At 37.8% G+C, this 13533-nt stretch overlaps 1 protein-coding gene across 4 annotated transcripts in view; it reads right to left on the bottom strand.

Annotated features, from left to right (window-relative positions):
• Positions 1 to 489: 489 nt before the first annotated feature.
• The window catches only part of LOC136025917 (uncharacterized), a 101155-nt gene continuing 88111 nt past the window's right edge, over positions 490 to 13533 (bottom strand). For all 4 annotated transcript variants that reach the window (XM_065701988.1, XM_065701987.1, XM_065701985.1 and 1 more), the window contains one exon: positions 490 to 990. In XM_065701988.1, coding sequence (XP_065558060.1) covers positions 568 to 990 — 423 coding nt within the window. In that variant the 3' untranslated portion in view covers positions 490 to 567. The remainder of the gene's footprint in view (positions 991 to 13533) is intronic.

The raw sequence follows: 13533 nt of genomic DNA, 5'->3' as shown, positions 1-13533 counted from the left end.
TGATCTGAAATTGGGAAAGTAGTTTGCTAATTTTGAGGTGCAAAAATATATTAATTAAAAATTGTAGTTTGCTAATCTCGAGACCCAAGGAAATTCAATACATTTGGTTTCAGCACTAGTTTATTTTCTTAACTCAGTTTTCAGCAGTAGCACCAATTCACAAAAATGTAGTCAGGTAACGATTTTTTCTACTAATTGTTTTTTAATGGAAGTATTTTTTCAACGAAAGTACATAAACGAAAGTACCAAAAAGGTGTTTTTGAATATCTAGAACGAGGTATTTTTTTATTTATTCTGATTTCCCAAAATAAAGATACATAATTTTTTTTTGAAAATTTAGGAGATGTAATTTGGAGACTCCCCTCTACCCAACTAGTTATTATGACTATTTCGAGGGATGGAGCCTCTGAGAAATTCTTAACTGCAATTTTCCTCTTTATGAGAGACAACGAACACTTTGCAATAGACAGAAATGTTTCCCTCTAAAACTACGTATTAGACGACTTTATTCTCTTTCAATACAGCTTGCTTATAAACAACACACATTTTGCACTTTCCTTCGCACTATTAATTCTTTTTCTTATACGCTTGCTTATCGAGAACACACTTTTTGACTTCATTCTCTTTCAATACAGCTTGCTTATCGAGAACACACTTTTCGACTTCATTCTCTTTCAATACAGCTTGCTTATCGAGAACACACTTTTTGACTTCGTTCTCTTTCAATACAGCTTGCTTATCGAGAACACACTTTTTGACTTCATTCTCTTTCAATACAGCTTGATTTTTGAGAACACATTCTTCACAAAGGTTTTCTATATGGGTTCTTCCATTCCCACAATTTTGTTTGACATTTTTCCTATTGGTGACGAGCACATTCTCTTCGCCTTCAACTGCTTCCTTTTCTGTTTCTGTCAACCCAATCTTCTTTTTTGGGCGAAAGTTGGTGTAAAACACGTGCCTTATTCTTTTTACCAACGCAACGAGTGCCTTGAAGAAAAAGGAGTTAAACTTTGACACATATAACAGTTCTTATTTCTTAAGGATTAAATAAAAATGTAAATTTTTTCTACTAAGAAAAATTAAATTTCATAATTGAGGAACGAGAAAGTTTTTTTGTAACTTATCATATATATTTCTAACGTAAACGGTCACTATATCTTAAACAAAATCTATTGGAAGTAAAATGTAGTCCGGTAATGATTTTTCTTAATAGTTTTTCCACCTATGCCCTTTGTGGTCCAGAACTGGATCCAAACTCTGTATAGGATAAAACTCTGTATAGGATAGGAACGTGAGCTGGGTGAGCTTACAGATTCACGCCACTGACCTCCGTCTGAAACCAAATAATCAGCGAAATCAGGATTTTACCCCTCCCCCTCGTCATCACGTACAAAGGAGTTTCAAGTCTAGCTGGATAGCCATTCGGCTATGACGGCTTAAAGTGTAGAAGGGGTCACTAAGTTCCTCTCAGTGAAACAGTTAATCCAACAGCGTATCGGATATAAACTAAATTCGACAGGAAGGAAGATCAAGCATCCAAGTCCTAGTTTTTGGAGCTCTTAACTTGATCCTACCTCCTTGAGAAAAGGAGGAGGAAGAATACTAAAATTCTTTGAATCAGAGTAACAATTAAAAAGGTCCAGGTAATCAAGTCTCAGCCTTGATTTATAGGAAAAAGTAGCAATTGTCTTAATTGCAGATTTTCAGGATACCTAGAGTGAATGGGGACAGGACAAGGAAGAATATGATTTGTGAGGGCTCCTGAGAGGAAGAGAGGGAGATGAAAAGGTAATATGGTGCTGTAAAAGGGAAGTAGGTTGGAGTATGCTAAGGAGAAAAGAGGCCGAGTTCATTTTGGCAAAGAAAGGATGAAGGAGCTATCCAAAAAATGGAACTCTCAAGCAGTGGTTTATGACTGGTTATGAGAGAGGCTGCCAAAACAGGGGACGCCCATCATATATAAAACCGAGGACTATGATTAGCCGTGTTTAAATGATGCAAGTATTATGTTAACTAACGGGTCATTTAATGACCAGAATATGCCGTGTCGGGTCCTTCTAGATTTAATGATAAAACTTCTAATCCAACAACTATTCAATAGGAGTAAATAATCAAATTTGTTTTTGTAGTTTGTTGCATATTAAAAAAAATTACTTAAGCAGATCATAAAAAGGCTATATTAAATATGTGTTTTTCATATTTTACTCTGTGTTCAACCCACATTTTACTCTATACTACACCCCATCCTTAATATAATCAATAATTTCCGGTTTACAGCAGCAATCATCCCAATAAATAGGAGGGGGGATGAGAGCTTCAACCTTGATAGTAGTCCAGAGGGCCCCTGAAGATATTATAAAACTAAGTTCTAAAAAGGATCTTTAAGTAATTTAATCCCCCAATCCTTTCGAGATAAAATTCCAGGTTACCGCTGACTTTTTAAATTGTTTATATATTTGATTGCTCTGCAAAGCAGCTCTTATATAAGATTAAAAACAAAAACAAAAATTTTCAGCTTAAAATAAAGAGCAACATTAAAACTTAAAACGGACAGAAATTATTCCGTAGATGAGGTAGTCGTCCTCCTCAATACCCCACTCTTTACGCTGAAGTTTCCTTAGTACTTCTCTAGTACTTATTTAGCACCCTTTAGTAATTCCTTGTACTTGTACTTGGGTCACGTTCGAGCCTTGTCCAGGCCCATCGTGGTATCAAGAATCTGCCGATAAGCGTCCCTCCATCGTCTTCTTTCAAGTGTGACTGGCTCGATCAAGGGAATTCATTGTCTATTCCAGCGATGCCCGTGCTTCTTGAAACCACCTATTGGCTCGAGGTCGGCTCTAACTGTCCATAACCATGTATTTTTGTGTCCTCTGGGCTTCTTCTTCCAGTGCGTAAGGGGTTGGCATTTCAAGCAGTGTTTGCTGAACGAGTCATCCGGTCGGTAAAGTGTATGCCCGGACCGAGACAAGTGGTATATCACCACATCTTCTTTTGATGAGATCATTAGAGACGCAGTCAGAGAGACGCAGGCAAAGAATACAGCATAGACACTTGTGGAGGAAGACATTAAGGTCATTAGCTTCCCCAGCTCTAAGGGGCCACGTTTTGCAACCATAAAGAAGAACAGAGAGGACTAACGCGGTATATATCCGGAGCTTTGTTCAAAGGAAGATTCCATTTCGTAACCAGAGACACTTTCATGAATGAATGCTGCCCAGGCTGTAGAGATACGGCTTTGTATTTCGTTTAGAGCTTCACCCTTGGAATTTATTAGGGAACCTAGATATTTGAAATTCTTGACTTCCTCGATTGGGACGCCATTTAATTTGATCGGAGTTTCATTTAGCCCAGAGGTGCGCATTGATTTTTTTTCGATTGGCTGATCTTTAGTCTGGTAGCAAGGTATCTAGCCGCAATGTCGTCTATCATGAGCTGTGCTCCTGTTACAGACTCAGCAAAGATATCTAAATCATCGGCGTAATCAAGGTCTATTATTTATAGTATTGGACTGATTGTCACACCTTTGTATTTGTCAAGGGTCTTCATGATCTGATCGATGAGAAAGTTAAATAAAATGGGCGATAGGGTACAGCCATGTCGCAATCCTTCGTCGATTGATAGTCCTTTAGATATTTCTCTGTCTGCTCTTACAAATGCCCTTGTTCCGTCGTAATAAGCCTTAACTAAACAGACAATTTTTCCGGCACTCCATCATACCTCATCGCATCCCAGATAGTGTTTCTCTTCACCGAGTCAAAGTCTCCCCTTCGGTCTGAGCAACTCCGCTTCACGAATTATCAAGTTTCAGTTGAACCACAATTGAAATGAAAGTGTGTTCAGTTCATTTTTCAGAGGTTGAATAGAATTAAAATCTGATTACACTAAAATATAACGGAATTTCAAAGAAAAAGACTGGAAAGATTATATTTTCAAATAGTCTCAAAGCAATCTAAATCACTATGTGAATTACAGCTATTATGTCTGACAGCAACTCATTAGATACTCCCATACAACATCTTAAAAAAAATCCTTGAGGATCGATTTAAAAAAATTTTTTTAATATTGATTATTCAAAAAGATCCCAGGGGCAGGTATGAAAAAGGTTCCAAAGCTGCCAGTAACAGAATTTGACAGAATTCCAAAAGCTGCCGACACTTTCGCAGCATATCTTTTGTTTTTTTGGCTTTTCTTTAGACAAAAACTATTTTTATAAGTAAAAATGGTATTTTCAGACGAAATCTGCTAACAAATTTGAAAACTGCCAAGTCACATTGCTATTTTTCTACCCCACTTTTTGCATGGCGGCCCAGGGGTACTGTAGAATTCATGTCACCCGGCACGTCAGCAAAATGAACTTTTGCACAAGCGATCTTTGAAAAAGGATTTATGGTTCTTATGCATCCCATTTCAGTTGCAGATTTAGATGAATCCGTCATCTGAATGTCAAAATCGATCTGTCAGAGGCCAGAGGGAAGAGAAAACGTAAGAAAGAAACAATCGCAAACAGTCTGCTTACATTAAACAAGAATAAGAAACTGTGATTTTATTTTTGAAAAGCCGTAGGTGGGGGGGGAGAGATAATTTAAGAAAGGATGTAGTATCCCCTTTTAAGGTCTGATCAGAGCCCCATCCCTTCATTCCCATGACAGACCTATCCCTTCGAATCCCAATCCGGACACTGTTCTTAAACTTCTTTAAGACTTAGGTGTCTGTTCCGTCATAGAGAATGTTTACTTTTGCTTGTTACGTAATAGTGAAATGTTTTTTAAGAGACAGAGGTGCATGTTACGAAATAGGGGGTTTACTTTGGTTGTTACGTAATAGGGTTTGGGTTGTTATGTAATAGAGTTTATTAGATTCCGTTAGTCAGGCGAGGAAGTCCCAGTTGTAACTGAAGAGGACAATCTTGTGGGTGTTTTGTAATAACGGTGCATACATGGGATATGACTCAACCTTGCGTGACTTGATAGATTTATTGGGGATGAGGTAATCTTCCGTGACTTGGTAGATTTATTAGGAATAATGTAATGGCAGTGCACACGCGGATTTACGTAGTGACGATGTAAAAGTAGGATGTTACATAATACTTTAAGATATTTTATTTTCTCTCACGCTGATTTTTCTTTCAAGCCATTTTTCAGGGAACATTTATTAATAATGATTTTGGTCCACATTAGGATTCCAAAGAGGATCCTCTTCAATTAATACATTTTATATGTTAACCTATAGCACGCAAGGAAAGTCCCTGTTCAAGTATACTAGAACCATTAGATTGCTCACATATTTCATAACCATTATTTCCGAGCCATGTAGCTATCTATCAAAGGTATTGATTTTTGCTCTATTAGATGCATCGACTTGCCGCATTCTATTAATCTTTTAACGTGACCTATACAGGTTAAGATACATAGCAGATGTTACATAGCATTGGCGTTAAATTTTTCATTACGTAAATGATTACGTATTGAAGTTTTGTCGTGAAATAAGAAATTTAAGGTATAAAGGGTTTTGTACATACAAATTATATTAATAAAAAAGAATTTACAAAGCATTATTAAAACACAGAACAAACAGTTAAAATTTAGCAACAGAAAAAACTAAACCTGAAAAAAACCGGACATAGGATAAAATATGAGCAAAAGAACCATGAATTAAAGAAAGGTATGGGCCCTAGAAACGAATTTCAGAGGAGGGGGATCGATATTAGCGATAAATTTAAGCCCTATTAAGAGCTATTTCTGAGAGCTTTTAATGGAAACGTCGCGTTTCTTTGAACCAAGAATATGCATATTCATGCCAACTTGACAATATGTGGATAGCCCCCTAGTAAGCAATTCCAGAGGGATGATGATACTTTTTGTTCATACAAATTTTATTAATAAAAAAAAATTAGAAAGAATTATTATAGCACAGAAAAAAGCTGTTAAAACTCAACAACAGAAAAAACAAAACATAAAAATAAAACCTGACATGGGATAATATACAAGCAAAAATAATCATGAATTAAAGGTGGGGGTCCTAGAAAACAGTTCCCTATGGGGAAGGATTTTTATTAGAGATGAATTTAAGCAATATTAAGAGGTATTTCTGAGAGGTCCTAATGAAAATCCCTCATTTCTTTTGACTGAGTATTATATTTTAGTCTCCACACCGCCAGAAAATTCATTTAGTACCCTACCTTAACTTTAAGCTGTAGAACATGTTAGTCCAAGCAAATCACGCCACTATGGCAAAATGTGGCTGTCCCGTGGCATCCTTGTGATAGATATTATCATTCCTAAGACATTTTTACCAGAAACATTCATGATAAAAATATGATTTTAATTCATTGATTCATGTTTTCGCAACCAAATGCTCCGTGACGCACCATATCAGTTCACATCATTGTGCCCAGCTAATACTGACCCTCTGACACCCTCTAGTACCCCCTCATAGTTCCTAAGACATTTTTAGATATTTTCTTGCTAAAAATCATGCATTAAATTCAGTGGCTCATGTTTTCACAATCCAACCCTCTGTGATTTGCCATAACAGTTTACATCACCGTGAAACACTTTTACTGACCCTCTGGCACACAATAGCATCCCCCTCATCATTCCAAAGACATTTTCTATTTATTTTCTTGTTAAAAAATCATACATTAAGACAAATGATTCATGTTTTCGATAGCCAACACACCGTGATACACCATGTCAAATCACACCATCGAGCCACACAATCACTGCCCTCTCTTGCACCCTCTGGCACCCCTCGCCATTCATAAGACACTTTCTTGATATTTTCATTTTGAAATTCATAATTAAATCCATCGGTTCTTGTTTTTAAAAACCACCCCCAACTTGATTTACAATGTCAGTTCACACTAAGGAAATTTCCATTGGCTCATGTTTTCGCAAGCCATCACTCCACGATACACCAGGTCAAATACAACCACCGTGCCACACAATCACTGCCCCCTCTTGCAACCTCTGGCACCTTTTGCCATTCCTAAGACGTTTTCCTAATATTTTCATTTTGAAAATCATACATTAATTCCATTTGTTCATGTTTTTGCAAAACACCCTCAACGTGATACAAAATGTCAGTTCACACTACTGTGCCACACTTTGACTGACCTTCTGGCCCCTTAAGCATTCCGAAGGCAATTTCCAGATATTTTCTTGTTAAAAATTATGCTTGAAGCCCATTGATTCTTGTTTTCAAAACTCAACCCTCCGTGATATGCCATTTCAATTCACACCACCGTGCCAAATTATAACTGGCCATCTTATACCTTCTAGCAATCTTTTATTCCTAAGACTTTTCTTGTTAAAAGATATTTTTTTTGTCAAAAATCCCACATAAATTCCAATGGTAAATGTTCTGGCGATCTAACCACAAACATGATGCCCCCATGACAATTCATGCCGCTGTGGCAAACTACAAATGACACACGACATCCTCTGGCACACATTTTCCTTCCTATGGATTTTCAACATTTTTTCCACAAAAATATCCGTTCACAATGGAAGCAATCAATAAAACTTAATGGAAAAATCCCCATTAGTGTTTCTTCTAATTACTCCTGACAATTCACACGATCATGGTAATAAGTGACTGACCTGTAGCATCCCTTTGATTCACATTAACAAACCTAAGGGATTTTTAACCCTTTTGTTGCAAAAATAACTTAATAAACAAAAAATGACCCTTATATATATTTGAACAGGGGAACTTACCCTTTCATTTTTAGATTGTAATACATCTCGACATTTCACAGCCCACCTTTCTCCATATTTTCGAGGGATCTTGAAAAAAACCCTTTCTTGTCAAAAATGACAAAGAATTTAAAACATTCTCTTGAATAAGCCTTTTTCTTATTCCCACGACATTTAAAAACCCAGACCAAACTATAAACATCAAGACCAAACCGTAGAAATCCAGGCAAACTCATAGAAATCATGACCAAACTCTAGAAATCGTAGGGAGCCTCTAAAATCAAGAACAATACATAGAAATCATATCCAGAGGCAAAAAATCCACAAGAGCTTATAAGAATCAAGACCACACCTTACACAAAACATATTCAAAAACACAAAGTCATACACACAAACACACAGAGTCAGACATATAAAAAAACACAAAGTCAGTCAAATAGACATGGAATAAGACACTCAGTCACATAGGCACGGTGGGAGAGACAAAAAAAAACACACAAAAAAACAAAATCAGACACCCCAAAAAAGTGAGTCGGACACACAAAATCACAAAAAAGATACAAAGACATGCAATCACATGCTCAGCCACACAAGCACGGTGAGAGAGAGACAAAACACAAACAAAAACACAGTCAGACACATAACACACAGAGTGAAACACACAAAAACAAAAAGACAGACACATAGACATTCAAACAGATGCCCAGACACGCAAGAATGGTGAGAGAGAGACTTAAAACACACATAAAAAGCAAAGTCAGACACACAAACACACAGAGTAAGACACATAAAAATACAAAGACAGACAAAGAGACATAGAAATAGACTTTCAGTCTCACAGTCATGGTGGGAAAGAGAAAAACAAACGAAAAAACTAATTCAGCCACACAAAAATAGTGAGTCGGACACAACAAAACACAAAAACGGACACAGAGACATACAAACACATGCTCAGTCAAACAGGCATGGTGAGAGAGAGAAAGAGAGAGAGAGAGAGAGAGAGAGAGAGAGAGGGAGAGAGAGAGAGAGAGAGAGACAAAAATACTAGCAAAAACACAATCAGACACATATGACACAAAGTCAAACACATGAAGACAGACACTGAGACATGTAACGAGACGCTTGTATGTTTCTATGACACACAGCGTCATATACACAAAAACACAAAGACATACACAGAGACATTCAAACAGAAAACCAGTCACACCGGCACGATGGGAGAGAGAAATAAAACAAATACAGTTGCATTCAGACAAACAAACAAGACAGGCACAAAGAATGCAAATAGACGCTCAGTCACAAGCGTACGCTGGGAGAGAGACAAAAAACAAACAAAAAAACACAAAATCAGACACATAAACACACAGAGTCAGACACAAACAAAACATTAAGACAGGCACAGACAACACAAACAAACTTTCAGTCACAAGCAGATTCTGGTAAAGAGACAAAAACACACAAAAACGCAAAGTCAGACACGAAAATACACAGAGTCAGACACATCAAGCCACAAAGAAAGTCACAGAGACATGCAAACAGATGCCCAGTCATGGTGAGAGAGAGACAAAAAACACAAAACACAAAGTCAGACACACTAAAACACAAAGACAAACACAGAGACATGAGAACAGAAACTCAGTCACACTAGCACGGTAGGAGAGAGACAAAAACCCATACAAAAACACAGAGTCATACAAACAAAACACAAAGACAGACAGTCACCCTTTTTCTTTCATGCTAGTAGGTTAGGTTATTCTAACCTAACCTACACAGAGTAGTTTAGCTTAAGTTAGGTTAAATGATGTCCCATCTGACCTAACTTAACCTAACCTACCTTGTGTAGGTTAGGTTAACCTAACCTACTAGCATATGAGAAAAGGGGTGAGTGTCTGTCTTTGTGTTTTAGTGTGCCTGACTCCGTGTGGTTGTGCGTCTGATTTTGTGTTTCTGGCAGTTTTTGTCCCTCTTCTACCATGCCTGGGTGACTGAACGTCTGTTTGCATGTCTCTGTGCTTTTCTTTGTGTTTTTGCGTGTCTGACTCATTGTGTTTGCGCGATGACTTTATGTTTTTGTGTATGTGTGTGTCTTTTGTCTCTCTCCTACCATTCCTGTGAGATTGAGCGTCTGTTTTCATGTTTTTGTGTCTCTGTATGTGTTTTTTTACGTTTGACACTTTGTGTTTTACTTTCTGACTTTATTTTTTGTGTGTATTGTTTTTGTTCTTCTCCCATCGTGCTTGTGTGACCAAATGTCTGTTCGAATGTCTCTGTGTCTTTCTTAGAGTTTTTTTGGGTCGGACATCTGTATGTTTACATGTCTCTGTATGTCTGTCTCACTTAGGGTTTTTGTGTGTGTTTTTGTCTCTCTCCCGGCACGCTTGTGTTACTGAGCCTCTGTTTGCTTGCCTGTATGTCTGTCTTTGCGTTTTGCTATGTCTGACTCGGTGTATTTGTTTGTCTGACTTTGTGTTTTTGCATGTTTGCTTTAGTCTTTCTTTAACTTTGCTTGCGTGACTGAGCATCTGTTTGCATATCTTTGTTTTTTGTGTCTGTTTTTGGTCTCTCCCACCGTGCCTGTGTGACTGAGTTTCCTTTTGCGTTTGTCCGTGTCTGTCTTTTTTATTTTTCTGTGCCTGACCCTGTGTGTTTGTATGCCTGACTTTAGTTTCAGTGTCTTTGTTTGTTTTTCTCTCAGTCTGCTGTGCAACTGAGTCTCTGTTTCCATTTTTCTTTGTCTGTCTTTGTGTTTTCTGTGTGTCCAACTTTGTGTGTTTGCATGTTTGAGCTTGCGCTTTTTGTGTATGTTTTTTTGTCTCTGTCCCACTGTCCTTTTGTGACTGAGCGTCTGTTTACATGTCTCTGTGTCAGTCTTAGTGTTTATTCTACATGACTCTGTGTGTTCGGAATGTGTTTTTGTCTCCGGTTTGGTCTTGATTTTTATGAATTCGTCTGGATTCCTAGGGTCTGGTTACGATTTCTAAGCATTGACCTTGATTTTCAGAGGTCTCCCACAATTTCTACAGTTTTGTTATGATTTATATGAGTTTGCCTCGATTTTTACGGTTTGGTCTTTATCTGTAGGGTTTGGTCTGGGTTTCAACATGTTGTTGGAATAAGGAAAAGCCTTATTCAAGAAAATATTTGTAATGCTATGTCGCTTTTAACAATAAAGGGGAATTGTTATTACAAAATTTCAGAAAAACAAGGAGAGAGGGGGGAGGGGTTGTAATATGTCAAGAGACATCGCAATCTAACAGTGAAAGGGCAAGATTCCTCTGTTCAAATAAATAGAGGGGTCATTTTTAGTTTATAGTTATTTTTGCAGAAAAAAGGTAGAAAAATCCGTAGGTGTGATAATGTTTTTTACATGGATGCTATAGCTCATTCACATAATACTATGGTGGCGTGAATTGTTAGGATTCCTCGGAGGTAACCCTAATGGGGACTGTTTCCTTCAGTTTAAATGATTGATTCTAGCGTAAACGAATACTTTTCGGGGAAAATGTTTGAAACAGCCTTAGGAGTGAAAATGTGCGCCAGATGGTGTAATGTGCCTGTTTATTTTGCCACATTGGCGTGAATTGTCACGGGGTGGCTTTAAAATTCAACTTGAGTGTTACTATCAGGGCACTTTAATTGCTCAGGAAAATGACTAACCCACTTAGATACAGGAATAACTCCAGAGCCCGGAATACCAGAAGGACTAGGACGTATCTTCTATATCAAATTGAGATTTTCAGCGATTTTGTTTATGCTCCTAATTTTCACCTCTGCCATAAGCAGACTTAGTTCACGGTTGAATTTGCGCTTGCAAAGCTAACGAATCGAATTCACAGCGCCGGATCTTGGCCTGCCACACTCGTTCCAGATTCACAGCCGAAACTTCGAGTCAGAGCACGCTTATTGAAGTAGAGGATTTGAAGACCAACCGAATTTTTCGGTTTTTACTCTAATACTCTTAACAGCCACTGCCACGAACTCTGCACATATCAAAGCATGAATAATCTTTGCACTATAGAAATTTAGTTAAAGACGAATCTCTGGCTCGTTACAACTTGAATTTACCTGGAGGAGGTGAAATGGTACTCTTATTTTAGCAAGGATCTCGTCACTAACTCGCTAAAACAGCGAGGGATCTGTTTTTTCCCACATTTTTCGGTTTCGCCATTTATGATCACGTTGAACATTGGGACCCTGGATAGGAACAGCTACAGAAATGGGCAAGTGGTCGCTATAAAAACCTTCTGAATTAACTTTCACTTCATAATTAGCGCTGCCGGATTATAGCACGTGATCCAAGTTTTTCACAGTATTACTAGTAGGAATGCAGGAATATGGTTTGTCTTTTCACAGCAACGTAAAAGATTCCAGTAACATACTTTTGATGAGCTGAATGCGAGAACACTTTTCATCCGCCAAAATACAGTTAAATTCCCCGATTATTAGACAGCAAGACTTCTTCCGAGCGAACTGCTTGACACACTAAGCGATAAGTCGAAGTGCAGCATGAAAGCTTCTTTCGGAAGATTGATCTCCACAATTTGTAGGCAAATAAACGTTAATCACGACGAGATCGCTCATCTGAATACTAATGAAGCAATCTGCACTCTTTATAATTGCGGCTGGGCCTTTGCAGATAATCGCTATACCTCCAGAAGGCCATACAGTTTTTGTTGGCTAGCTGGGGAACTGAATAAATAGCCTATTAAACATATTCAGAAGACTAAGCTTGTCCTGGGATAAAAAATGTTCTTGTAGACACAAAACTTCTGATTTTCTTAAAATTTGGCGCACAATTTCACATATCTTACCGAAGGTTCACTTTAAAATTAGTTCCGTCTTTGTCTTTGCCTCAGGTCGCTTATTGACAAAGGTATCCATAAACCATAAACTGTGAACTTGGAACCACTGGCCAGCATCCACCGCAAAAGAACGTAATGTACAGCAATTTTCTCTTTCGGATGAAGGTCGGCAACAAGCTTTTATTTTAAAGGTGTCCAGTGCAAACCCCCATCCTCTGTCAAAGATAAATTATAGGGACTCAATAAATATCTAGACACTGTCTGTTTATGCACGGGAAAACGGAGTCTTTTACTGGGTCATAAAGTTCTGCTGGTATTTCAGTATCAATTTCGAAAAACCATCCTTTTGGTCCATTCTCCTCAACAGTACAAATGCCGGGTAAATTTGAAATACAAGGATTGTCCAGCCATTTGCAATTCAGACACGGCAAAGAGAAGTGAGACATTGCCAATGGGTAAAGGGAGTTGAAATGCAGAAAAACCACATTGACCTTTTCATCAGTGCTATGTCCAGTCGGGTCAGTTTACAGGATACACTCTCCGTGGAAAACATACCCACCCCATATGGATCTCTCTACAAATAAGTGCTGATCCACGTAGGTGATCAGACCAATTTTTTCATTGCTTATTTTAGGAATTAAATCTATCCCTAGGTGAGGAGTTGAAAAATAGTGAGCCCAATCAAACCCAAATTTCTAGTAAATTTTGTCCGTATTTTTACAAATAATATTCAACAACGTCAATATTACACTTGCCAGGTACGTTTTACAATAATTCTCCCAATTTTGAACCCTCTCTTGGCTCAAACTTTCTTAGCAAATCCATAGTCAGCAGTGGTGCACTGACGATCATGAAGTGAATAATAAAACGCTTCGATGGGGGGTAATTTTTTCTCACGTAGCCTCGAGGCGATGTAATCATACGGGTATGTCTCCTTACACGTTAATAAATCATACATAAGGAGGGAAAAACTATTAAATCGGACACTTTCTGTACTTGAAGCAATTGACTTAGAAATTTGGGAAAAA

This window comes from Artemia franciscana, chromosome 4, assembly GCF_032884065.1.
Source record: "Artemia franciscana chromosome 4, ASM3288406v1, whole genome shotgun sequence".
In the NCBI taxonomy this organism is placed as follows: Eukaryota; Metazoa; Arthropoda; class Branchiopoda; order Anostraca; family Artemiidae; genus Artemia; species Artemia franciscana.
Note: the sequence above shows the minus strand (reverse complement) of the source record. Positions and strands in the feature narration are given on the sequence as shown.